This window comes from Sphaerodactylus townsendi, linkage group LG03 (assembly GCF_021028975.2).
Source record: "Sphaerodactylus townsendi isolate TG3544 linkage group LG03, MPM_Stown_v2.3, whole genome shotgun sequence".
In the NCBI taxonomy this organism is placed as follows: domain Eukaryota; kingdom Metazoa; phylum Chordata; class Lepidosauria; order Squamata; family Sphaerodactylidae; genus Sphaerodactylus; species Sphaerodactylus townsendi.
In genome coordinates this window covers 84408056-84435609 of record NC_059427.1, presented here as the reverse complement: position 1 = coordinate 84435609, position 27554 = coordinate 84408056, and the positions used below count along the sequence as shown (strand labels likewise).

General features: G+C 42.6%; 1 protein-coding gene across 1 annotated transcript; it reads left to right on the top strand.

The window, feature by feature from the left end:
• Window positions 1-262: 262 nt before the first annotated feature.
• On the top strand, window positions 263-26447 carry PKD2L2 (polycystin 2 like 2, transient receptor potential cation channel). The gene is made up of 13 exons (XM_048487373.1): window positions 263-359; window positions 948-1081; window positions 3190-3446; window positions 7927-8148; window positions 9196-9424; window positions 10164-10334; window positions 13893-14074; window positions 14515-14635; window positions 17354-17455; window positions 21140-21205; window positions 22994-23071; window positions 24195-24259; window positions 26336-26447. The coding sequence occupies exons 1-13, from the start codon at window positions 263-265 to the stop codon at window positions 26445-26447; spliced, it is 1836 nt and encodes a 611-aa protein (XP_048343330.1).
• The last annotated feature ends 1107 nt before the right edge of the window (window positions 26448-27554 follow it).

Sequence of the window (27554 nt, the reverse complement as noted above, 5' to 3'; positions counted from 1 at the left end):
TGCTTTTATAAGCGCTAGACCGGGGGCGGGGTTTGGGGAGGCGTGGCCATGCCCTAGGTGTGAGTGGGGGTGTGGCACCACCCCAAGCCCCCCCCATAAAAAATCTATACCTATATCCCTGCCTCATGCCAAACCAGTACCCTCTTTTACCAATCCACAGTTAATAGCATGTTGCTTGGTTAGGCCTGCCAATTATGTCAAGTTTTTAGTTATTCACATTCCCTTTGTGTTGCCTTTGAAAATGTCACATATTACAGGTGTTATGAAACCGCGACTGAGCCGTAGCAGAGAGCTAGAAATGAAAACTACCCTCCAAGAGCTATTGTTCTACAGCATTTTCCTTACTGATCTCTGTATATGTAAGTCAATGAGCAAAGAGGATCATTCAGAAAACCATATTTGCAAACTGCTAGATGTACCCAAGATTGTGTGCTGCATGTAAACTGCCCTGAAGCAATTTCTCAAGCACTGTCATATGGAAAGAGTTTAATAATATATGGTTTTATGTGGGATTGAATTGGTAAGAGGGGTGTGGTAGGAAGCAGCTGTGATCTAAAGTAGCAAAATGATAACTGGTGAACAGTGACAATGCTCATATACTGAAGTGATGGGATATTATTCAGTCATTATTAAAGGGCATGCAAATGCACATGTGATTTGGGCTTAATTCTCTCACACACAACATAATCCTCTGTTATCTGTTAGTGTTGGAAGCCTGTGAAGATGTGAATGAAGTTTCCCTATGTAACAGTGCCTTTCAAGAGTTTCATGTTATTAATGTAGCTGAAGCAGTGCTTTATTATATTTGACCTGTGTAAAAGAATAGAAAGAATGTCTGTTCTGAATTCCTATTAATAAATATGATAGGTAGGTAGGTTGGTTACTAATCTGAACAGGCCTCTTCTCTCACTTGGTTGTGTAGGATTTTCTAATTTCTTCCCTTTTAGTGACATTTGGAATGGTGAGCACAGATATGTATTTCCTAAATAAAGTCATGTCATCTCTCTTTCTGGACACCCCTGCGTCAGAAACAGATAATATTGACTTCAAGTCCATTTCAAACATTGCTCACTTTTGGCAGGTAAAGCTTTTATTTAATCTTTCCCCTGTTTGTTTAGGAACTGCGGGAGAGATCACTTTTTAAAACTATAGTTCCCAATAATTAATGATTTTGTTCAGAAGTCCAACGACATGTTTATTAAGAAGGCTCCAACAAAAAAGTAGTATTTGTTTCTCATACAAAAGTGTCCTCATGATTTGTTTTATTTAATTCATTCATACACCCCTTTCTGTCTAACGGGGCCCCAAAGTGGCTTATTTTCTCCTCTCCTATTTTATCCTCAGAGCAACACTCTGAGGAAGACTGGGTGTGTAGCCAGCCCACTGTCACCCCGCAAGCTTTGATGGCAAAGATGTGGTTTCAAATATGGGTTTCCCAGATCCATGTCCGATACTGTAACCACACCAGCATTCAGCATGTACCGTTCTAATTAGCACAGGCTCCCTTACATGCTCTAGCAATCTGCATGCATACTGCTGCATATGAGGGTATCCTTTGTTGAACAGATAGTTGATGCTATAGGTTTTTGGTGAGGGTGGGTCAGAATCAGTCTATTTGAAAGATATACCCTCTTAAATCAGCTTCTACCAACATTAAAGAACTAGTTTATAAAATTATGGGCCAGTGGTATCTCATGCCCTCTTGCCTTCATCAAATGATACCAGGGCACTAAAGTCTACCCTTGAAAGACTGAGGCGACACAGCTAATTTTCTATACTGCTGGTGGACATGCTTAAAAGTTACTTTGGGACAAGATCTTGTGTGTGTGTGTGTGTGTGTGTGTGTGTGTGTGTGTGTGTGTGTGTGTGTGAGAGAGAGAGAGAGAGAGAGAGAGAGAGAGAATTAATCATACAATACAAATACCATGACACTTTAATTGTCATTTTAGAAAACAAAATGATATTAAAAATCCAATATGTCCTAAAGAGGTAACTGATTTTGATACTGTAAGGATTTAAAATGCTGTGTGTGTTTCTTTAAAATGTGAGGTAAGTTGTAGAAGGAAAGGGTGTGAAAGGGGTTGAGAGAGTGAGGTGGCTGGTTGACACTGTAGGGTGTAAAGGGTTTTGAACAGAGAGAGAGTGTCAGTGTGTGCAAAAACTGAGAGAGTCTGTGCTGAACTGGAAGTGAAACTGTCTGTGCTAAACTGATAGTTAGAAGAGGGCTTGATGATATTAACAGCCTATTGTTATATAAAGAGTAGAACTAACCAAAGAAATAGGTAGAAACATTGAAAGATTTGGAGACAAATCCTAATATTATCTCAGAGGTATAATGGAGTGAGAGTATGGATTGTAGTGAAGTGAAAGTCACCTCAACAGAAGTTGTCAGATTGTTTTATTTATTGTAAATTATTTCTTGCAACCTTTAAGCTAAAGAACATATATAAATAAAATTTTGTTAAATGTAACCTGGAGTCCCACATAATTTCCTCAGGATCACATAATCTGGAATCCCACATAATTTCCTCAGGACCACATAATCCTTTGAAACTGCTTTAAACTTGGACATACTACTTTAGGAGAAAATAAAAATGTCTTTGAAATTAAATTCCTGGTTGCAGCTATATATAGATATGGAAAGGAATAAATGAAAATTATTTTGCACTTATCATATGTATTTACAAAGGAATAAGAGAGTGGTCATTGCAGATACTACTGGCAGCAAAATATCTGTTTGCCTCATACTGGAAAAAAGATCTTTCCTTGGGCAGTGGTATGAGAAAGTGTAGAATCTTTTAATTTTAGATAAAATATCTTCACAACTTAAAAGTGGCAAATAAATCATCTTGCTGTATGTTTGCTTAAAATAGATGGCTTCCTTTTCTAGAATATGTAGAGAAGGGGGCATCATAAAGTAAATTAAGCCCATTAAACTATCATATTATTTGCATTTATTAAATTTTGCTAAGTGAATACAACACATTGTGTGATTTCTGCAAGAAAGCACTAATGTATAATATGTCAAGTACTGGAATTTACCTTGACTGTACTAGAATGTTTAACTTACTGCTGTTGAATTTTTATTTTCTTGCTGCTGTTGTTATAAGCTAAACTTAAAAAGTTAAAATAAAGAAGTTTTGCTATGTTTAATCTAACATTAATTTCCTCTTATGTTATTTAATACAGTTTGCACAAGGACCTCTTATGGATGGCCTTTATTGGGACACATCTTATCCCAGTTCTTCTACGTTTGTTCACAGAAATACCAGTCATATCTACTATGAGAACTTACTGTTAGGAGTAGCCCAAGTCCGGCAGTTAAAAATCCGTAACGACACATGTGCTATCTATCCCTCGTTTCGGGCATTTATAAAAGAGTGCTATGGTCCGTACCGCTATCTGTCAGAGGATAAACAACCCTTTGGCCTTAAGAATAATACTGAGTAAGTATAGTGACAATGAACTTCCATGATGGTTCTTTTATGGATTTGAACCTATTTTGAACACAGTTTATGAAAAGTGAAACTAACAATGGAATTTGCCTTCATTGGAAAGGACTGGAAAATCCCACTGTTAATACTTTCTGTCCATGCAAAAATCTAACAGAACTTGACAGACGGGCTACATAAGGACCTACATGCAAAAAGGATTGGGGAGAGAACAGAAGTGTATCTAATCTCCATATTCACCCAAAAACCTGTGCGCTTGCAGTGGTTAAAATGTCAGACTAAGGCCCTTTCTGCACGGGCCTTTAACAGCGCCCTGGGGACAGCAAAAATGCCGTCCCCAGGGAGCTGTGCGCATGGGGGGCACAGCTGCATCGCAGCCATGCCGCCCTCACGCCTCCCCAGCGGTGTGAAGCCGCTGTTTCCCAACCTTGCTTCCCCAGCAAGGTTTTTGGGAAACAGAGGCTTCCAGCCGCTGCCGTGCGAACCTCTGGTGCATCGCACAGGCCAGGGGACATGGCCCCCCTGCCTTGCGACTTCTGAGCTGTCGTGCAGGGCAGGGGGCGTGTCCCTTGGCCTGTGCGACGTGCCAGAGGCCGGAGGACATGGTAAGGCATCTGGGGGACGGCACAGCCTGTGCGGATGCTACGCCGTCCTCCCCGTCATGTACGCCAACCCAACCCCCATCGTGGCCATATGGAAGCGGCCTAAGATTATGGGGAGACCCAGGTTTGAATCTGTATTGTGCTACAGGAGCTCACAGGAGACCTTGGCCCAGGCAGTCTGTCTCAGTCTCACAGAGTTGCCGTGGTGAAGATAAAAACTGAGGGACTGTGGATGATGAAAAGATGGGAGACTATAGTGACTGTGGAGACAGACTCAGAATGAATCTGATAAGGCATGTGATAGAGCTCATTTGAATGCCTAGTCCATGACAGTGCTGGCAAAGAAGCAATATTTTTCTGCCAACATTGCATCTGCACAAAATGGAGCTGCATAACTCTTCCGGGTAGTCAGGGACCTATAGGGCCAAAAACAAGAGGTGGACTGCAGCCTGCTGTGACAATTTTGCTAAGCAGTTTGCTGATGAAGTCTGTTGCATTCGTCCTGACATGGAGTCTACATTAGCAACAGCAGAACTGGATAGTCCAAGGATGCTGATTTGTCCAGTTGTGTGGAATACTTCTCAGCTTGTGCGATCTAAGAATATGGACAGGATTCTTGGATAAATCTGCTGGGGAGCTGGCAGACTGGGTCCGGGAGACAGTAAATGCCTCCCCGAGAGAGGGGGTGGCTGCTCCTGCCTTGAAATGGCCAGTAATGTGTCAACTCCTAAAGAAATTTGCTGTGGATCCAGGAGAACTTATAACTACCGTTCCATCTCAAACGTACAATTCATGAGCAGGTGATTGAATAAATGGTGGCTGGTCAACTTCAGAGATTCCTGAATTAAGTATATTGTTTGGATCCATTCCAATCTGGTTTCATGCTTGGTTAAGGGACTAAACAACTTCGATTGCCCTCATAGATGACATGTGGTAGGAGATGGCCAGGGGGAGAGCAATCCTGTTAATTCTCCTGGATCCCTTGGCAGCAGTCATGGTGTCTTTTTGGATGGCCTTTCGGGACTGGGACAGTGTTCTGCTGTAGTTCCAGTCCTACCTTGAGGATAGGTTTCAGAGTGTGATGCTGGAGTACTGTTGCTCTATCCCTTGGCCTTTGATCTGGGGAGTCTCCCAAGGCTGTTGTCCCCCATACTTTTCAACATATATGTAAAACTGCTGGAAGAGACTATCCAGAGATTTCGGCTGAGCTGCCACCAATATGATGGTCATCTGTATCTTGCACTATGTGCAGACCCAAAGGAGGCTGCAGAAACCATGAATAGGTGACTGGAAGCAGTTTTGGAACAGATAAAGGCTAACAACCTGAATCTCAACAGAGGTGCTTATGGTGGGGAGGAGGTCTGACCTGGGAAATAGGTTAGCCCCTGTTCTGAATAGCATTGTACTCCCCCCTAAAGGAGTAGGTACATAGCTTGGGGGTGCTCCTGGAGCTGGGCCTGCCATTGGATAAACAGGTAACAGAAGTAACTGGGGTCCCTTTCACCATATTTGACTGCTATCTTACCACTGTGATGCATGTCCTGTTATGATCTAAATTAGATAATTGCCATGCACTGAATGTGGGGCAGCCCTTGAAGACTGTCCAGAAATTGCAGTTGGTACTGCAGCCAAAATGTTGACTGGAGTGGGTCAAAGGGACCATATCACCACATTCTTCATCCATCTACATTGGTTTCTAATTTGCTTTTCGGCTGTATTCAAGGTGCTGTTGTTGATCTCTAAAGCCTTGTATGGACTGGAACCAGTATACCTTAAAGATTACCTTTTTCATAGAAATCTGCTCACTCCAGTCATCATGGAGGCCCTGCTTCAGTTGTGCTTTAGTTGCTTCGTAATCTGAAGCTAGACAGGTGGCAATCTGAGAAGGGCACCAAAGCTCTGTCATGGCACAAGGGGCATACCACCCAGGAGGACATATAGGATCAAATGCCGCCTGGCATGGGGGGTGTTCTTTCTACTCTTGCCCCGGGTGATATTTTTTATAGATATGCCCAGTGGTGGGATACAGCAGGTTCACACTTTGGCAGAACCAGTTGTTAAAATGGTGCTTGTAAACAACCAGTTGTTAAATTATTTGAGTCCCACTACCAGAACCGGTTGTTAAATTGTTTGAATCCCACCACTGCATATGCCCCTGCATGGCACCAAAATTTTAGAACTCATTCACCAGGGAGATTTCTCTTGCTCCCTCTATTGGTGTCTTTCATCAGCAAGTGAAGACTTTTTTGCTCCATCTGACTTACCGCTCCCCAATAACAGTTATTGTTGATCGTAGCTTCTAATGTTGTTTGTCTGTATATTTTAATTGAATGTTATATTGTAACTGTATTTTAATTTAAGTATTCTAATGCTTTTTATGTTTGCTGCCTTGTAGAACCTGATTGGGTGGAAAAGTGACATAAAATATTCTAAAGAAAGAAGAAAATATAGGTAGAAAGAAGAATGGTATAAGTCGCTTTGGCTCTCCATTGAGAAGAAAATAAAATATAAATGTAGTAAAGGCTGTTAATCAGTATCCTTGGGGAAGAGATTGCCCATACATAAAACATACCAGTTAACCATGTATATAAACACCATGCTAATATTTTAAATTTAGACTAAGACATAGTCATTCATTTACTATACCATGGGATCTCTTTGCAAGACGTGAGCCATGGCTGTTAATGGTAGTATGTTTTCGAGTTGCCATAGAGTCACTGTAAGTCAGAAGTAACTTGATAGCACATAACACACACATCATGGGCAAAATTCAGAATAGTTATTGAATTACCCAATGGGGGTGCACAATATTCAATGATTTGATGTAATGTGTTCTCAGATAGGTCTGTATAAGTAGCTCCATGCAAGTTTAGAGTCTTGCCAAGATAATTAGCAGTCTTACTTTTGATTTACGGTGGGCTTCTCAGCATAGAGTTCACTTTCCCAAATTTATTTGCTGTAGTTTCCCCTTTATCGCCTTTAAAACTAGCTGAGCAAAGGAATGATCTGGAAGCACCAGATGCTGCATTGTTGCTGAAGCTGAGTAGATATGGACCTAGTCAGGATCTTGGATCACTCCAACCACCAAATAAAAGTGGGAGATTATTATAATAAATATCTTTTAAATGCCTAATGAAATTTTAAAAAAACAGATTTTAGTTGAGCCTATTGGTTGCAAGATTTCATATTTCCCTCACTTGCCTTGTTACAATCACTTGTAGAATTGTTTTGGCACTAATTTGTCCCCTGTTTTGGGCAAATGATCACAGAAGTGGAATATATATGAACTAAACGTAAAGAGCATGATCCGTCCCCGTATTGGTAAAGTGCTCATGTGCAAGTCTGTTTCTCCCCTTTCCTTCCTGGGAACGTTAGCAGGCAATGGACCATTATGGTCATTGGAAAGTACCTGAATGCCTCCCATATTTTCCATACCATATCCAATCCTCCCCCTGTGCTCTGTGTAGTTACATGATGTGATAGAGGAGAGATGGAAACATCTCCAAAATCCTGCTTGATCTGCTCTGTTGCAGAGTTTGTGTACAGACTTATATTCAGGCACTAAGAAAGTGAGGAAGACAAGACTCCATTAGGACCACGCTGTGACTGGACTGGCACCGATGTAAAAAAGGACTATATTTTATGTGTGTGCTGTTAAATGCCATTCTGAGAAGAGGAGAAATCCCCATGTACTTTGAAAAGAATTTAGGTTACATTCCAAAGTGAATAAATCATGGGAATAGGAATGTGGTTATTGGCAAACCAACTCTGAATTTCTGTTGCCTTGAAGATCCTATGGAGTCACCATGTCAGTTATCATTTGACAGCAATAACACACACATGCAGGTACCCCATTCTCTTCTTTCTAACAGGTGGCGCTATTCCAATCCTAAATCACTATCCTTGTGGCATTGGGGCCGGATTGGTCTATACAGTAATGGGGGATTTACTTTCACCTTGCCCAAGTCAAAGAATGCAAGTATAGAGAAGCTCGCCTATCTCAAGGAACAAGGTTGGCTCACTCGAGGGACAAGAATAGTCTTCATTGACTTTTCAATGTATAATGCCAATGTAAACCTCTTTTGTGTAGTCAGGTAAGCTTTCATATTCACTGGTCTTGAGATACCATTTTTAACAAGGTATTTGTTTACTTTTTGTACTATCTGGAATCAGTATTTCAACTATAGTCAAATTGATATTTGCCTTATTCAGTAGCCACTGCTATACTTATTTCTTGTACTAAACTGTTGATTAAGACACTTGAGTCACTATTTCATGGGATATTCATTACTGTTATTATTCAAAATGTATTACTACTGCTACTCATCATCATCATTATTTAGTTCAGGAAAAATATATCATCCAGATTATGCTAATTGTGTTAGGTGTTAAAATAGACAAAGAGCTATCACATCCAGATGTAATACAATCTTCATGGAGTTTCTTCTAAAAACTGTTTGGAAACTTCAAATGGTACAACTTGCAGTAGAAGGCTTGTGTTGGTCATAGAAACGTTATTGCTGCCAGTTTGTTTCCAGGCACAATTTAAAGCACTGGTGCTTATTTCTTAAGCCGTTAAATAGGCTGGGTCCTACGTGTTTTAAGGAACACCATGTCCTGCACAAACTTGGCCAACAGATAAGATGAGCATCAAAGATCCAGTTCTGCATTTTCAAAAGTTAGATGGTAAGTGGCTAGAGAAATGGCTTTTTCCATGTTATCTTGACTGTGAAGTGTCTTCTGAACAGAGATTCACTATAAATAAGGTACCAAACAGTGTGTTAATTCTTTTGTAATATTGTGCCTTTTTAATTCCAATAGAAGTTGATTAACTGTACTTGCATATTTTTCTTTATATTTCTATTGTTCTGGTTGTAATTTTTATGTTCAATAATTTGAGCATTTTAAGAGAATGTGGCTAATATGCCCTCTAGATAAATTACCGGTAAATAAAAACTAGACTTTGAGGGAGGAAATCCTAATCTACAGGTAATAGTGAAGACTTTTGAGATTACAGTAGGAAACCTTCAAGGTTTTGAATCCACTTGTATGCATTTCATAATGCATTTTTAAAGAACCAGAGTGGTTGCATGTATGATAGTTTTATGGGACACCCCAGATGCTACTGCTTTTCTTTCCAGGCTGGTTCTGGAATTTCCTGCAACCGGTGGAATACTCCCTTCTTGGCAGTTCTACTCAGTAAAGCTTCTCAGATATGTCACTTACTATGATTATTTCTTGGCCTCTTGTGAAGTTATCTTCTGCCTCTTCATCTTGACTTTCATCATCCAAGAATTTATAAAAATTAAAACACAAAAAAAGGAATATGTTAAAAATGCTTGGAACTGGCTGGATGTATTATTGATCCTGGTAAGTCTCAGCTTTGTATGTAAGTTTGAAATCAACTGCAGGAAAAGATAACGATGATATCGTATTGGAAAGGTAAGGAACGAGGAAGATCTTTATTGTCAACATAGAGGGAAGTGAAAATGCTGAGGAAGGGGCCAGAAGCATGAAGGATGGGAGTATAAGGGTGTATTTTGGTAGGTTAGAAAATGAATTAGAAGAGTCTTAGGATTTGTTTCATTTTTGTATCTCTCATATGGCTGTTTTATGTAGCTTAAAGTGATACAATGATAAATATTAAAACCACCACACAAAGGCAACAATAAAGACCCCTTCTCTGGACATACCCATATAACTGAAGTGATGATGTTGGATTCAGAATAGCTCACGTGGAAATTGGGACTTTTCAGTTTCCTTTTTCCCACTGGGGCCTCTTGCATATGCCTCCACCCAGCCCATTAAAAGAAGATCCTAAGACTCTCTAGAATGGTTTAATGTGTGTATGCATACGGGGGAAAGACTTGTGTGTGGAGGAGAAGAGGTAGGAGAAATCAGAACTCTCTCCCCAAGCAAAAGCGTCTTCCATTTACTCCCTTTATGAATACTCTACCTCCATCAATTTCTCTTAAAACATAAAAGGCTTGCAAACACACATGATTTATATCCCATACTATTTTACTGATTAACCTCACATGTGAAGAAAATTTAAGAAGCTTCTGGACCTTACTGGTATAACAAACATTTTTGTGGATTTCCCCCCCAGTTATCTGTTTTTGCTATTGCTTTCAATGTTTACCGCACTGCAAAAGTATCCAGACTGATGGAAAATCTGCTCTCCAATTCATTTGCCTATCCAGACTTCTATTTTCTTGCATTTTGGCAGACGCGTTACAATAATATGATCTCAGTGAACGTCTTCTTTGCATGGATAAAGGTACTTCAGCTCATTATTTCCAAGCATATTAAAGTTTCTATTTTATACTGTGAGGGAAAACTTTAAAAGGTAAACTTAATGTGGAAGACAGCAACAGTTGAAGAACATTTTCATGGGTATAATACAGTGATGGCAAACCTTTTCGAGACCGAGTGCCCAAATTGCAACCCCAAACCCACTTATTTATCGCAAAGTCCCAACATGGCAATTTAACCTGAATACTGAGGTTTTAGTTTAGAAAAAACGGTTGGCTCTGAGGCATGCGTTACTCGGGAGTAAGCTTGGTGGTAGTCAGTGGCTTTGCTTTGAAGCCCCTGTGCAACTCTTCCAACAGGTGAATCATGACTCTAGGAGGGTTTAGTCAGAAGCAAGCCCCATTGCCAGCAACCGAGCTTACTCCCAGGTACAGGATTGCGCTTTTGTTCTTCGCATGAAAATCAGTGGGGTTTAACAGCGCTTAACAGGGTTACCTACACTGCTTCCCAAAACTAGGTCTTAGGTTTAATGCTAATAATCAAGCCCAGCAGCCCAGACCAACCTAGATATGTGTGTGTGTGTGGGGGGGGGATTCTGTTTGTGCGTGCCCACAGAGAGGGCTCTGAGTGCCACCTCTGACACCCATGCCATAGGTTCGCCACCACTGGTATAATAGGATCATTTCTGTTTCCTATGTCCAGTCATTATTTCTGACAAAACTTATTCTGAATAAAGCACTGTTACTTTATTATCAGGGAGAAGTTCAAAAACAGATGGTGGGACAGAGGGTGATTCCACACAGGCCCAATATAACAGGCACAGGCCTTCTAAAAAAAGTGTTATGGGAGAGAAGTTCCCACAGAACTCACCCCCCCCCAAACGCTGCTTACCCATTATATTTGCCTGAACCTGGGTTAAACAAAAGTTGCTAAATTATTGACTTGTTTCTTTAATGCAGGTTTCAGATGCTTTCTGCTTGCCTGTGCAAACTATGGCAAGCAGGAAGCGTTCAATTTCTCCCCCTCCCATCCACCATTAGGGCGGATACCTCAGGCGGCCACCATTAGGGTAGATTCCCTAGGCGATCGCCATGTTGTGCCAGTAAGTGTGGGGGGGATTGCGTGGGGGGATTCTCAAATGCGCAGTTAATAGGGAAACACAGTATTTCCTGCTTGAACTGTGCTGCCTCATGCAGCCGGGATCCCAGCGATCTCAGTTGGCCCCTGCACCCGCTGTGCAAACAGTGGCACAGGTAACATGGGTTCATTTAACCCATTAGTGTTGTGTGTGCAGAATCAGCCAGTGGCTTCTTCCATCACTGGAATTCCATGAGATTGTATCTGATACGTGACCCTCTCCCATAGCAGTTGATCATACAGTTTAGGATCTGGAAATCTCAACCTTGCTCTTACACCAGTGGTTCTCAACCTGGGGGTTGCGACCCCTTTGGGGGTCGAACGACCCTTTCACAGGGGTTACCTAAGACCATCAGAAAACGGTCTTTTTATATTTTATATATACCAATTTTATGGTTGGGGGTCACCACAACATGAGGAACTGTATTAAAGGGTCGTGGCGTTAGGAAGGTTGAGAACCACTGTCTTACACAATGCTTCTTAAAGATGAGGTTTTAGATATGGGACATCCTTTTCCATGACAAGTCTATAATATCAGTGGGCTGCTAAAGTAAACGTGCACTGTTTTAGAAACCCACAGTCTTTGGTTTGGTTCAGACTGGTGGCACAATTAAACCAACTTCCACAGTGTTTGTACACTATGCATAAATGAATGACTCAATCGCTACTTTCTCCTTTTCTGGGTAATGTGCAAAGAAAGAACAAAAGTATTTTTCCCTTCCGCCCATGAGACGTACAAGCCGAAATACATGAAATTTACCATGAGGAATATGTACAAGTTCTCCTTTGGCTCATAGGAAGAGAGGCAGGGTCTTGCAACACACCTGCCCATTTTTAGTTCTTGCCTCACATAATGTCTTCTCCATTTCACGATTGTACGGCTTATTTTTCCAGAATTTATGATATTAAAATTGAGTGAAGATTCAGTTCTGCCAGAATGGTATCCGTGGGTGTAATTTTCTGCTTTTCTGTTTTAGAGCCAGTTATAATATTCATTAAATTGCTTCCTATGGGAAAACTCTAGTGGCAGCCATAGAGAAGAAGTGGCATCTAATCCAGTACTGAGTGAAATGTGCTGCCATGCTCACAAAAATCACAGCCTTGGTGCAGCGGCTTATCTGTAAACGTGTTGAAAGAACTGCTGATACACCTACACTTGGTTACATCTAAGTACTAATTACCACAAGAAAATTCACTATATTATATGTTTACCCTCAAGGCTAGATTTATGTCCAGTACTTGGGATTTTTATTTGTTGACAGGGAAGGGAATATTATGGCCACTGCTCCTATTTCTTCTATACCCCCACTTCCTGCACACATCGTTTCCTTTGTTGCATGATCTTTAAAACTTAGAACTAGCCAGGCATCAAGTCAGCAGAATGCCTGTCAGACTTCTAGAAATCTCAGCCCAGGGGAGAGGTTATGTGTGAAACTGGGCTTAATGGTCCCTTAAGGCCAATAAAGCCAACCCAATCTACTTTACCTGGCTCTAGCTTTGTTCTATAGATACTTTTCACTTCTATCTGCTAATACTTCCACTTCTACACTAAGTAGTTTTGTACAATTGAATATTATTTTCAGCCAAATCTTAAGAGTGTTTTATTTCTGAATAAACTGTGCTGCACGTCACGCTGTATTAAATGGGACTTACTCTGAGTTTCTTGTTGATCAGTTTCAGGGGGTAGCTGTGTTGGTCTGCAGTAGAAAAGCTAGATTCAAGCCCAGTAGCACCTCATCTGTTTGTGTATATGTAAAGCACCATCAAGTCATAGCCCAGCCCAGTAGGGTTTTCAAGGCAAGTGATTAAGCAAAGTGCTTTGTCACTACTTCCCTCTGAAAAGTCTTTCTTGGTGGTCTCCCATCCAAGTAACAACCCAGTTTAGCTGATGAGATCTGACAAGATTAGGCTATACTATATTATTCAACATCCCCAGTAGCACCTTCGGGACCAACAATATTTTTGTGGTGTACACTTTTGAGAGTCAACGCTACTTTTGTCAGATCACCAACAGATTCCATATTAATTAGGTAGTTTTGTTGTGGGTTGGATCCAGTGATGCATGAACAGACAAAAAATGTACATAATGCAGTTCTGTTTGCACCAGCAATTGCACAATGGCAGCAGTAACACATAGCCCTTTAATATAATTTTAAACTAAAGAACAGTGTGTGAATGAAGTTATGAAATTGACAGCAGGTGGTTCACATGATTTCATTTCATTTGGTTTTGAAATTTATTGGAAGAAATGCCTTATGCTATGGCATGGCTTTCACCCGGAGAAAAGATAGTGGGGTTACTTGCACTAATTGCAATCAGACATAAGGGAATAAGTGTGTGTGTTTTTTGCCTGTGCAAGTACTGTTGTGCCTATGGAAATTTTATATGGGATTCAGTCCAATAAGTGAATCCCCATCATAATGTAACCTCGTCTATTCTCTTCTAGATATTTAAATACATAAGCTTTAACAAGACCATGACTCAGCTGTCTTCCACTCTATCCCGCTGTGCAAAGGACATCATAGGATTCGCAATCATGTTCTTTATCATCTTCTTTGCATATGCACAGTTGGGTTACCTGGTGTTCGGGTCACAAGTGGACGAGTTTTCCACCTTCCAGAACTGCATGTATGAAGCATTCCAAACTGTCTGGTACCATTCTATCATCAGTAAGAGCAGGTTCTCCTACAGTAGGTTGCTGGAGGCCATTAGCTGTTGGATGATTAGGTCCATGGGAGATGTTAGCATGTTGTGGATGGCCTGAACTGTTTTTGAATCTCATAGATTTTGCTGAAGTTTTAAGGGTTGACAGGAAATAGCAACATACAAAGTAAGAGAACTAAGCAGATCCTGGCTGGAAGCAAAGTTATTTATTTAGTTAAAATGTGTGTCCCCCTTTTCCAGAAAAGAGATATAATATCATTACAATTAACAAACATTTAAAGGGGTCATTTGTAACTCAAACAAAATAAATGGCAAAAACCCTGGTTTAGATTTTAATTGAATGATAATGTAATACAATATACTTCTTTAAAAACACCTATTTTATATTATTTCTTCCTCACTAGTTTTACCCAGTTTCGCATTGTGCTTGGAGATTTTAACTTTGCCAGTATAGAACAAGCAAACCGGATCCTTGGACCCATTTACTTCATTACATTTGTATTCTTTGTGTTCTTTGTATTGCTGGTAAGTGGTGTTTCAGGAAAATTAAATAGGAAACATAAAAAGATTTTGGTCTTTTAAATTTGAACTGGCTGAAAAATAAAAATTTACATCAAAAATGTTCAGGGGTCATTACGTCTGGGTTTTAATTTACACCAAAGTTATATTTTAGCAAAAATGTTTGCTGTGGCCTAGGAGTGCCAAGAACACAAATTTAACAATTATGAGATTGGAAGATGTTGGGAGGTCCACAATCTTAAAATTGTACTAATGCATTCTAGTTCCACAAGGTATAGTGGTAAGAGCGGTGGACTCTAATTTGGAGAACTGAATTTGATTCCCCACTCCTACACGTGAAGCCTGCTGGGTGACCTTTGGCTAGTTATACTTCTCCCAGAATTGTCTAAGCCCCACATACACTCTCAAAGGCTGTTTCCGCACGGGCGGTAAACAGCAGCCCAGGGACGGCAAAAACTGAGTCCCTGGGGAGGTGTGCTGCCCAAGCGGCGCAGAAACACCACTTTTGAACCTCGCTCCACAAGCGATGTTTTTCAAAAGTGGAACCTTCCACCTGTTGCCGTGCGAATGGCAGCGGATGGAAGGCTGCATTTCCCTCCTGCCTTCCCTGACTGGCTTACCTGCTCCTGCTGGCTTCAGTCGCATTGTGGAGGCCAGGGGACATGCCTCCTGCCCTCCGTCTCCAGAGCCGTCACTCTGGCCAGTGGGGTGTGTCCCCTGGTTTCCACAATGCGACTGAAGCCAGCAGGAGCAGGTAAGCCGGTCAGGGACAGCGTAGCTTGTGTGAAGGCTGCGCTGTTGCCTGTGCCCCTACAGGGACCGTCTATGTGAACGGTCCCAGGTTTACGCTCGCTGGCCGTAAAGAGTCTGTTATGGGGAGGGGAAGAAAAGGTGATTGTAAGCAGCTTTGAGACTCCTTTCTGAATGAAAAGCAGGGTATAAAAACCATCTCTACTATTCCTGTAAAATGTAGTATTTGTTAACTATTCACAAATGTTTTAATACAGATTCTTGCAAATTGCAAATTCTTGAGGTGTAGGGGGTGCTGTGAATTTGCAGAAGTTTACACCTGTGAAAGTGTCTCCATTCACTTCAGTGATTGAGCAGCTCTATAAAGGCCCCATTGCCTAAGTAAATAGGAAATCCTACGCACACCAGCAAGTGGAATCCAGTGCTGTGGTTCCAGGACATTAAAATTACTACATCAATTTTGAGGCCTCATGGACCTGATTTATATGTATATATTCCTATCTTAGAGGAGCTATTAATTCAGACTGGAACTACTAAGTGTTTTCTAGTCCAATCTAGCAGCCCAATCTACACTTGCATAGAACCAGTCAGAAGTAAGCTGTATTGTCAAAATAATCAGGAAGGAGAGTGAAGGGATGGATTTAATTCACTTGCAGCTTCCTCCTCCCACCTTTATAGCTGTTCACTACTGTTGTCAGTAACATGCATGTGTTTATAGCTGGTTTGTATGAGGGTTTATTTTTTTAATTTGTGTTTCTCTATTTTTAAGGACATCTCAGTAACATCCTGATAGATCTGAAAATCTCACACTTGCATTCTAAACATTTACCTTCATCAAATCATGAGTACTGGCATCTGTTTTTATCCCAGGGCTATGTCACCAGTACTATGTCCATCTCTACTAGAATGCTTTGTGTGTATATGTTTGTGTGTGTGCATGAGAAAGATTTATACATAGCTGAACATTATCACCTGCAGCATGAAACCATTCTGCTGTTGAAGCACTAGTAATGATTTGTTAATGAGTCAGGGAAAAGGGAGACGAGCTCAGGAAACAAGGATGTAACGAGGCGTGGAGCCAAGAGATAGAAAGTAGACTGCAAGTATTCTGTTGGGGAAGCCAACTGAATATGAAACCCATGTCCATCATTCCTGCTTAGCTAATCTTCTGGTTTCTGGGGAAATCAGAAGGCATGGTAGTCTGGCTGTGATATAAATGGAGTTTTTAATGCTTTGTTTTTGTTATGTAGCACTTCCAAGAAGAGTCTTGATACCTTTAGTGAAATAACAGAGAAAATGCAAAAAGTTTCTTCTGTAAAAGCAGGCATGAGTGGAAAATGCTGGTGTACCTTTTCATAATTGTCACAGTGACCTAGAAAGAGGAGCCAATCCAATCACTGCCAGACATCTTGACCTAACTAGCCTCAGATATAATTTTACATGTACAAATATGGAATATGACACAGGATATCCCATAATTTTTTCCGAAGTAAAAACTGCAGAGGGTCCCGAATTGGATTGTGCTTGTGCGACAAAAGAAAACCATTTTTAATCCCACCTTGTTCCTTGCAGAGTCTGTCCAAAAATCAATGGGAACATTGCAGTGAAATATTTCTTTAATGAAGCAACAACTTCCTACAGCATAGCTCCAAAGCGAACCCCTAATCTACTGATATAAAATACAGATTTTGAAAACCGTTATCTCTGTGATGATTCCTAGAATATACACTGGGATAAATAGGAGAAGGGGATAAATACAAATGTGAATTAGTAGACATTATCTGTGTGCCAATTATAAAGTAGCTGTTTTGTGGGCAGGTGTAATCCCATTCTAATGAGGATTGCCACTTTTTGTGATTTTTAGTCTTGATTAGTGTTGTTGTGCCATGTTACGACTTCTGAGTGAGATGGATCAGAGTAGATAACTTTTAAGATCCTACCCTTCCATTCATTCTCTGATTCTTTTTTGGACAGAACATGTTCCTGGCAATTATTAATGACACATACTCTGAAGTGAAAGCTGACTTTTCAATTATCCCTAGCAGAGAATTTGAGATCAGTGACCTTATTAGGCAGGTAAGTGTTTAAATGTTTTGGTCTTACAGCATTCTAAGCAACAGAACAGTGTATCAGATTCTTTCTCTATAGTAGCGGTGGTGAACCTATGGCATGGATGCCAGAGGTGGCACTCAGAGCCCTTTCTGTGGGCACACGTGCACAGAGTTCGTCATGTGGGGGGGGGAATCACCCCCCCACACACACACACACATCTAGGCTGGCCTGGGCACAATCCTTTTGCAGACCAAGCTGGGAGTTTGCTGGCTTAATGGGGCTTGCTTCTAGGTAAAACCTCCACAGAGTCAGTAGTTCACCCCCATTCGAAGTGTTGTATGGTTGCTTCACCAAGCTTACTCCGGAGTAACGCGCGCCTCTGAGCCAACTGTTTTTTCTAAACTAAAACCTCAGTATTCAGGTTAAATTGCCGTGTTGGCACTTTGCGATAAATAAGTGGGTTTTGGGTTGCAGTTTGGGCACTCGGTCTCAAAAAAGTTCGCCATCACTGCTCTATAGCATGTCAGCCATGATATTGACAAATCGGTGAGCAGCCCAATTCAGAGGGGGAGGGGCACAACCTTTTGCCAACATGGGTGCCCACCCTGCCTGTGCAAGGGGTAAAAGTGACGGGCACTCTGCATGAGTGGAAAGGGGCCTCATACCTTCAGCTACGAGCTTTTAATAAAATAATACACTATATGAACAGGCTAGCAATAAAATATGCTGCCTTGAAAGGCTGTGAAATCTCTTTGGGATTTTTTAAAAGAAAAGCTTGGGTGACTATGTATCAGGGACACTGGCGTAATGCCCATTGGGCAAGGTGGGCAGCTGCCCAGGGCATCACCTTGTGGGGGGCATCAAAATGCTGGGTTAGTTTTTGGGAATTTTAGTGGTTTTCCATTTTTGGCCTGCAGGGGGCGCAGTTTTTAGGCTAGCAGCACCAAATTTTCAGCGTATCATCAGGAGACTGTCCTTATGCTACTCCCCACGTTTGGTGAGGTTTGGTTCAGGGAGTCCAAAGTTATGGACTCCCAAAGGGGGGTGCCCCTATCCCCCATTGTTTCCAATGGGAGCTAATAGGAGATGGGACTACAGCTTGAGAGTTCCATAACTTTGGCCCCCCTAGAACCAAATCTGCACCAAACCTGGGGGGTATCCATTAGGGCAGCAACCTGATGAGACCTCCCGAAAGTTTGAGACTGTGCCTTCAGAAATATGCCCCCCAGCCTGCACCCAGCCCCATTTGACAGCAGTACAGAAAACTCAACGCATGAACAAAGATTCTTGGGCAAATTTCTAGGATGTTCCTTGCTTAGGGTGCATTTTTGGATGTATGCCGGCACCGGTAAAGGTGCAGGGATATCATCTGAGATGATGGCACCCCCCAAGCTTTGGTGCAGTTTGGTTCAGGGGTCCAAAGTTGCTTCAGGAGCCTCAAAGGGTAGCCCCCATCTCCTTGGGGCAAGAGGGAATTGGAGGATAGGGGCACCCCCTTGCTGAGGGTCTCATAGTGCAATCCTCTTGGACCCCCTAAACCAAACTGCACCAAAATGTGGGGGTACCATAAGGAAAGTTTCCAGATGATTCCCTGAAATTTTGGTGCCGATACATCAAAAAATGTGCCCCCTGCAGGAACATCCAATAAATTTGCCCAAGAATCTTTGTTCTGCATTGAGTTTTCTGTATTGCTGTCAATGGGGGTTGCTGGCTGGGGGGGGGGGGCATTTCTGAAGGCACAGTCTCAAAACTTTCAGGGTCTCATCATGAGACTGCCCTGATGATACCCCCAGGCTTGGTGCAGTTTGGTTCAGGGGGGCCAACGTTATGGACCCTCAAAACTGTAGCCCCCATCTCCTATTAGCTCCCATTTGAAACAATGGGGGATGGGGCACCCCCTTTGGGAGTCCATAACTTTGGACTCCTTGAACCAAACCTCACCAAACTTGGGAAGTAGCATAAGGACAGTCTCCTGATGATATGCTGAAATTATCAAAAGCTGATAAGGTTCGTGGCACTCCCTGCAGGTACCCAAAATGTCCCATGCAAAAAAAAAAATTGGTCGTGGTGGAGTGGTCACCATGGGGGGTGGGTGATCCAACTCTAGGGTTTGGCTCAGGGCTGCCAGTTTGCCCAGGGCTGCCTTGTTACGCCCCTGATCAGGGGTGCTGTAAGATACAAGATGTTGTATGGGGTATATCTAGATCAGGGGTAGGGAACCTGCGGCTCTCCAGATGTTCAGGAACTACAATTCCCATCAGCCTCTGTCAGCATGGCCAATTGGCCATGCTGGTAGGGGCTGATGGGAATTGTATCCCCCCCCACCCCCCCCCCCCCCCACCCCCCCCCCCCCCCACCCCCCCCCCCCCCCACCCCCCCCCCCCCCCACCCCCCCCCCCCCCCACCCCCCCCCCCCCCCACCCCCCCCCCCCCCCACCCCCCCCCCCCCCCACCCCCCCCCCCCCCCACCCCCCCCCCCCCCCACCCCCCCCCCCCCCCACCCCCCCCCCCCACCACCCCCCCCCCCCCCCACCCCCCCCCCCCCCCACCCCCCCCCCCCCCCACCCCCCCCCCCCCCCACCCCCCCCCCACCCCCACCCCCCCCCCCCCACACCCCCCCCACCCCACCCCCCCCACCCCCCCCCCCCCACCCCCCCCCCCCCCCACCCCCCCCACCCCCCACCCCCCCCCCCCCCCCCCCCCCCCCCCCCCCACCCCCCAACCAGCATGGCCAATTGGCCATGCTGGTAGGGGCTGATGGGAATTGTAGTTCCTGAACATCTGGAGAGCCGCAGGTTCCCTACCCCTGATCTAGATGAACCACCCCGGGCCTTTTCCATATCTACAGTTCTGTCCTACCAGATTAGTTGTTCACTGTCAAGAAAGTGAAGGGGAAATTTACAGAGTGTGATGTATTTGAATGGGACACACAACTCTCCTGGCCTCAGAAATCTACACATTGAATTAGGTTGCATGATTTCATTGTTCATCTGATTACTGGATGCCATTGTTCCGTTTTGAGATAAAGAAAAATTGTGCCTGCCCGCACAAAAAGTTCAGAACAGCAGCACTCTTTCACAGCAAATGTACTGTTTAACTCATATTTTGTATTTGTGTTCCCTGCATTAGAAATATGTAGCATATGTTTGGGGACTTTTGAAAGCACCCATTCTCTGTATTGTTCTTGTGCTCATTTTGAAAATATGGTGTTTTAAAGGTTGTCACTAGAAACGACTCTTTGGACAGACCTACACTTAATATGTGTGGGTGATGAAAGTGCAACGTCTCCAATAATAGCATGGACACCTCTAGTTGCGGTGAGATTACACATGGCATTAAAACCAGTTGGTTTTATATACTAGTGTGGTATTAAAAGTGTCAGTCTAGGATCTGGGAAACCTGGGTTCAAATCTACACTCTGCCATGGAAGCTTGCTGGGTGACCTTACACCAGTTGCACATTCTCAGCCTAAACTATTTCATAGGGATGTTGTCAGGATAATACGGAGGACAATAGAACATCGTAAGCAGCTTTGGGTCCCCATTGGGGGAAAAGTTCATTTAACATACTGCATGTACATGCATTGCCTTTATCACAAAATGCAAATCCTCTCTGCTCAGTGCTTGGACTGGAAGTTTCTTTCTCTGTTCAAAATCTAACATCCGACCACAATTCATTTAATTAAGCTGTTTGTTCTTTTATGCTCAGAGTTGCAATAAAGCTCTGGTGAAACTGAAATTGAAGAGTGCATCACAGACAGAAGATTTGTATGCAGTAAGGTAAGCACCACCAAAAAGACAAATAAGGGGATTCTAGATCAAATCAAACCTGAACTCTCCCTAGAAGCTAAAATGAGTAAACTGAAGCTAATCATACTTTGATTACATCATGAGAAGACGAGAATCATTGGAAAAGATAATAATGCTAGGGAAAGTCAAAGGCAGCAAGAAAAGAGGAAGACCCAAAGTAAGATGGATTCACTCTTTAAAGGAAGCTACAGTCCTCAGTTTGCAAGACTTGAGCGAGGGCTATTAACAATAGAATATTTTGAAGGATATCAATTTATAGAGTCGCCATGAGTCAGAAGTGCCTTGACACCACTTACCACACATGCAAGGCAGGAATTCTCATCCAGCAGTTTGCTTGGTTGAACAGCTTATCATGACATGGAAGGCAGTGGTGTAGCACCCACAGGACAGGGGGATGCCCCGGGCGGAGCAGCAGCGGAGGCATGGCTGGCCCGTCAAGGGGGCGTGGCAGGAGCATTCTGGGGTGGGGCAGGCAACGCTGCAGCAGGGGCACAGGGCACACGCATGCCCCAGGCAGTGGGCACAGTTTTCCCTCACTTCGTCACTGATGGAAGGTCAGCACAAACAGGAACCCTTCTTTCCCTGCTAAGGCACCATTCAGGACTGGTTTGATTTATGCATATCTGGGTGCGTTTTGTGAAGCAGACAGCATGGAGCACCCTAATGCAGACCACGAGTGGCTAACCTATCTGTGATTTCTGTTTAATGTGGCAGTTCTGGGGTAACTGTTCTTCCTCTTCCTCCAAGGCATGGAGGGTAATGTGAACAAGCATTAAGAATCATGTACACTTTTACATCATCTACTGTTGGTCTGGTCAGAAGTCCTACATAGCAGAAATCTTGTTCTTCTTGGTCATGGTTCCACCCCCTAATTCTAGTGTCAGTAGAAAGGAGAGGGCATAGTAATTTCATTTATTTAGGTGGGAGATACAGATAACATTGCACAAATTTGATAGAAAAAAAATAATTTTAAAAACCCACAAGTCCAAGGGATGTGTAGTGTGGAACAGTGAGTCACTGAAATAAAATGCGATAAGTGCTGCTCTAGACACAAGCTGATCAGAAATTTCAGTGGGAGACCTGAAAGCAGGATTTTGAATTATCTTTTTTTTCCCTGCATGGTGAGTGAAGTTGCCAACCAGTTTCCTTACAAAGATATAAGGAAAGATGCACAAAGAGCATTATACCCAATTGCTCAGTAAGAATGAAAGCTGCTCCTGGCTTTCAGTCAGTATTCTAGCCAATGAGTGCAAGGACATTATGATTGAGAAATAGAAACCATTGGTAGGATTGGAGTTTACAGTCTCCTGATAAAGCTGAGGCTACAGTTGTAGAAATAAATCCCACCAGTCAAGGCAAGTAAGACCAGAATATGAGACCATCTTGAGTACCCAGCTGTTATTAGTCTAGTTCTAACTGCATGACATTTGTGGTGCTTCTATAGTGGTACATTTACTGTATTACCCACTGCATATAAGGAGCAAATAAGCAATAAATGTGATGAGATGTCACATACCTATTTCAACAACAAGTTAAAGGGGGATGTGAGATACATACGTGGAATGGCAAGGCCACAATATTCAGTAATGCGTAGTTTTGCCCTTAGGTGGTAGAGCTTTAGGTAGTCAGTTATTGGAAGAAAAATTATGATTGTTTCCTTTCAGTTATGAAAAAGGTCTCAATATTTACCCTCTTCACACAATATAAAGAATTCAGTGACATTTTCCCATTTGGATTTTTTTGTTTGTTTGAGATAAGCCTTAGAAGAGGACAGTCAACTTCTAGAGCAAACATGGATCCAGATATTTCCAGAACCACTAGTACAGAGAGGGTAAGACTTTTATGTTGTAGTTTTTTCACTAATGAACTAACAATATCCAGTTGCAAGATAAGGGTATAGTACAGATTATATCTATTCAGGAAGAAGTAAAGAACAGTATATTGCAATAGTTTTTAAGATTTCAGGAGTACGTTTATAGTTTTGATATGGTGAAACTATTAATTTTCTTTTACAACAAAACATATTTACAATTTCCTAAGGATACATAAGTACCATAATTTTGCAATCTACAATAGGAGAACTAACTATTAGCTGGCATGGTAACCGTCTGAAGTAACACAACTGGTGGTTTATGAATTAAATCTGAAAGCCAGTACCTAGATCTAGATAAAATTCTATTCATAAATGTTAGTTGGGGTTTGTAACCCCTCATAAACCCAGATGGTGTTGTGATCTGGATAGTTTAGACTTGTCAGATCTTATCTTAGAAATTAAGCACGATCGGCCCTGGTTAATACTTAGCAGGGAGTCCACTAGGGAAATCTAAGGTGACACACAAAGGCAAGCAATGGCAAACCACCTCCGGCCTTGAAAACCCTAAAGAGTTGCCGTAAGTTGCAATTTGACAACTGTCCTTAGCATGGTGACCAAGAGTTTTCCTTGCCTCCAGTTCAGGGGGTGTATTTTGATATCTAATATTCTGTGCCAGGGTAATCAGAATTCTGCACCAAGCTGAATTATGCAATCTGCACAAGTTATGGATGGATCACAATTGTATAGATTTTATTTTGCATAATATATTTTGGGTTTGCTGGTCATGTCAAAGTAACCACCAGTTGCTGCAGACATTTTCAAGCACATGAAAGCTAAAAATGTGACTTTTTTTGTGTAAATGGAAGGTGGCATTGTCAGGAAGGTGAATTCCGGATCCTATCCAGTTTTTCTGTGTTCCTGCACAATCCAGTCCAGTTTTTCTGTGCTCCTGAAAAATCATTACATTCATCCTGTCCTTCATACTTTTTTCAAGCTTTTCCCTTTTGTTTGCACAAATTATAACAGACCTCATTGTAGTAGAAAGTATCTTACCCTCTCAGCTCCAACATATGGGAAAAAACCTGTTTCATTATGGCCATTTTTGCATTTGAAAATGATAATGGCTGTTTATTTCGGACAGGTGAGAAGGCAACGAGGTTCTTCTTCAAGACTGCATGATTCAGTTTCTCCTGAAGAGTTTCAAAGGTAAGCTAGGTGCCACAGGTACTATAGCAGTGATGGCGAACCTTTTCGAGACCGAGTGCCCAAATTGCAACCCAAAACCTGCTTATTTATCGCAAAGTGCCAACACGGCAATTTAACCTGAATACTGAGGTTTCAGTTTAGAAAAAACAGTTGGCTCTGAGGCGTGCATTTCTTGGGAGTAAGCTTGGTGGTTGTCGGTGGCTTTGCTTTGAAGCAACCATGCAACTCTTCCAACGGGTGAATCATGACCCTAGGAGGGTTTACTCAGAAGCAAGCCCCACTACCAGCAACTGAGCTTACTTGCAGGTAAAGGATCGCGCTGTAGTTCTTTGCATGAAAATCAGTGGGGTTTAACAGCGCTTAACAGGGTTACCTACCCTGCTTCTGCAAAACTAGGTCTTAGGTTTAATGCTAATAATCTAGCCCAGCGGCCCAGGCCAGCCTAGATGTGTAGGGGCAGGGGTGGGGGGGACTCTGTTTGTGTGTGCCCACAGAGAGGGCTCTGAGTGCCACCTCTGGCACCCGTGCCATAGGTTCACCATCTGTACTATAGTCTCTGGCTAAAGTTGGTAGCTTTTTAGCAACGTGTTGAATCTCTTTTTGATCCCACCCTTCAGGGAAGTGCACAAACTTATCCTCTTCTTTTTTACAGTGCAGTCTACATGCATTGAGGCAGCTGAGGACAGCAGTGCAAAGGTGGCACCACATTGCCTCTGCAGGGGCTTCAAGCGGCACAAAAAGAAGGGAAAGTTTAAATCTCTCTGGCTGCCTGAATTCCCTCCATAGGACAAACAGGCAATTCTACACCGTCGGGGGCCCAGTGTTTCCAGGCTGGAATACCAGTGGAAGCCAACTAATGTTGCCTGCCCCGCTCCTTCCTGTGATTGGATCCACTTGGATACCAGTGTAGCCCTGCAGCAGCCCAGACTTCCAGATTTCACTGGCATGGGGCAGTGGGATGCCGTGTGTTTTTGCACTCTCTGATTGTGTGGGTGCCCCTTATGCCCACAGAAGTGGCAAATGCATTGGCACAGTCCTCCACTGCTTTCACAGCACAATTCCCGCCCCCCACAAAAAAAATCTGGATTAGCTGCTCTTGTCATAATTCTCCAAAGTTGGATTGTTAGAGCAAGAACTTGATTGGCTGAGGCTCAAACTAGATGCTATGACTTAATGAGTTAGAAACCCAGAACCCAACTTACATTCTCTGCAGACAAACAGGAGCTGTGAGGAACTGTGTTTAAAAGAGCCACAAGAGACCAATTTCACTTGGGGCCACAATGTGGGAGGAGGAGGGATTTCCACCTCCAGCCCCAACAGACCATTTTTCTGAGCCAAAACAGTCCCAGGGATATTATTTGCTCCATTTAAGAGTTCCATGTACACAGAATACTGTGGGAAAACTGGATCCATCTCATTAAAAGTCATAACATCTTGCTTGAGCCAGAGATGGGATTTGAACTTGGGTCTTCTTAGTCTTAGTCCCGCATGAGAAGAATAAATGGCTCATGCCTGGACAGTTTTCCGTCCTAACATGTTTGCCTTTTAACATATTAATTTATTGTGGGTTCAATATGGAGACAGTGCTGTGTCCAACTTGACTATGGGCTGAGTTCCACATCAAAGAGGTCTCACCCTATTTCCTATGTAACAGTCATAAATGAGTGCCTCAATTCCCACATGTACCCCTATGGGGTAAAAAGAAAAACTAAAAAGATGTGAGAACCCTGATAGGAGAGGAGAGGGAACAGAACAGTACAAGTCTGGAGAAAGAAGCGATCCAAAGGGAACTGATGTCACATGGTACACTAACCACAGTCTAAAGGAAAACATGTAAAATGTCTCCTACATGCAATGCCAAAACAGCACAAATGGTTTTTGTAATGCTCAAGCAGCCTCGTAAGAAGCATGCTGAAAAATAATGTGCATTACTGGGCAAAAGAAAAAGAACCTTATTTTGATTTCCTAATGTTTGCCCTGATGTTCCAGGTTCAATCAAAAAAGGCAAGTAAAACCATGTAAATAAGCTGTATGTATTTCCATTATATTGAAGGGTTTTTTTTCTTTCTCCCCTAGGCTTTCCAGATATACAGCAGAACTGGAGAAACAGTTGACCCAAGTGACTACTAAGCTTGACTTAATTATGAAAAAGCTACCTGAAAGCACAGGATCAGGAGATAAGAAGTAGAAATAGAAAGAGGTGAGAGGAAGCAGCCAATTTTACAGCTTGGGCCCAAGAGGGTTCCTGTTATAGCAGGAATAGATTTTCTATCCATTATTGGATCAGAGCGATGTGTAGTGGTTAAGAGCGGCAGACTCTTATCTGGAGAGCCAGATGATTCCCTAGTCCTACATTAGCAGTAGACTGGATTTGTTTCCCCACTCCTCCTTGCAGCTGGGTGACCTTGGACTAGTCACAGTTCTCTCAGAATTCTCTCAGTCCAACCAACCTCACAAGGTGTTTGTTGTGGGGAGATAAAGGGAAGGAGTTTGTAAGCCACTTTGAGACTCCTTACAGTTGAGAAAAGCTGAGAATAAACCCAAACTCTTTTTCAACATGAGGGTTTATTTGGAGCACCATAAGTGATTCATTGGACCAACGGACCTCTGAACATCTTTTGCCAGGAGTTGGCATAAATCAAATGTGACTTGACACAGAAAAAAAAGAGGCTTTCACATCTGCTGAAGTAAATAGAATAGACTGGATTGTTAGCTGTATTTTGCCTCATTTGTACTTTGCAATTATCAAGGCACACAGAAGAGCCCTTGTGCTGATCCCCTGAATCCACTCTGTGCATTTACACTAATGCACATACTTTAATATTGGCTAACACCACACATGGAAGTGTAGCATGATAGGAAGAATGGTCCTTTTCAAGGTGGGCAGACGGTTAGTTCATTCTAATGCTTGCAGGTTATTAAGTCTATTTCTAGGTGATTCGTTCAAATAACTGGCACTTTAAAAATCCTAGTATTTCTCAGTCTCATATACTTTTCTCCACGCTTTTACGTACACATGCACTATATATTGCTAATGAGTTTTTAGAAGAAGAAGAGTTTGGATTTATATCCCCCCTTTCTCTCCTATAGAAGACTCAAAGGGGCTGACAATCTCCTTGCCCTTCCTCCCTCACAACAAACACCCTGTGAGGTGGGTGGGGCTGAGAGAGCTCCAAAAAGCTGTGACTAGCCCAAGGTCACCCAGCTGGCATGTGTGGGAGTACACAGGCTAATCTGAACTTACTGACAAAACAGAAAATTAATTCCCCAGGCAAGGGACTAGCAGAGATGGAAG

Coding starts and splice junctions, on each gene's coding strand:
- PKD2L2 (XM_048487373.1), top strand. CDS start 263: ATGAAACCGCGACTGAGCCGTAGCAGAGAGCTAGAAATGAAAACTACC. Junction 14,075..14,514: donor TCCACCTTCCAGAACTGCAT/GTATGAAGCATT, acceptor CTTCCTCACTAG/TTTTACCCAGTTTCGCATTG. Junction 14,636..17,353: donor TTGTGTTCTTTGTATTGCTG/GTAAGTGGTGTT, acceptor TTTTTTGGACAG/AACATGTTCCTGGCAATTAT.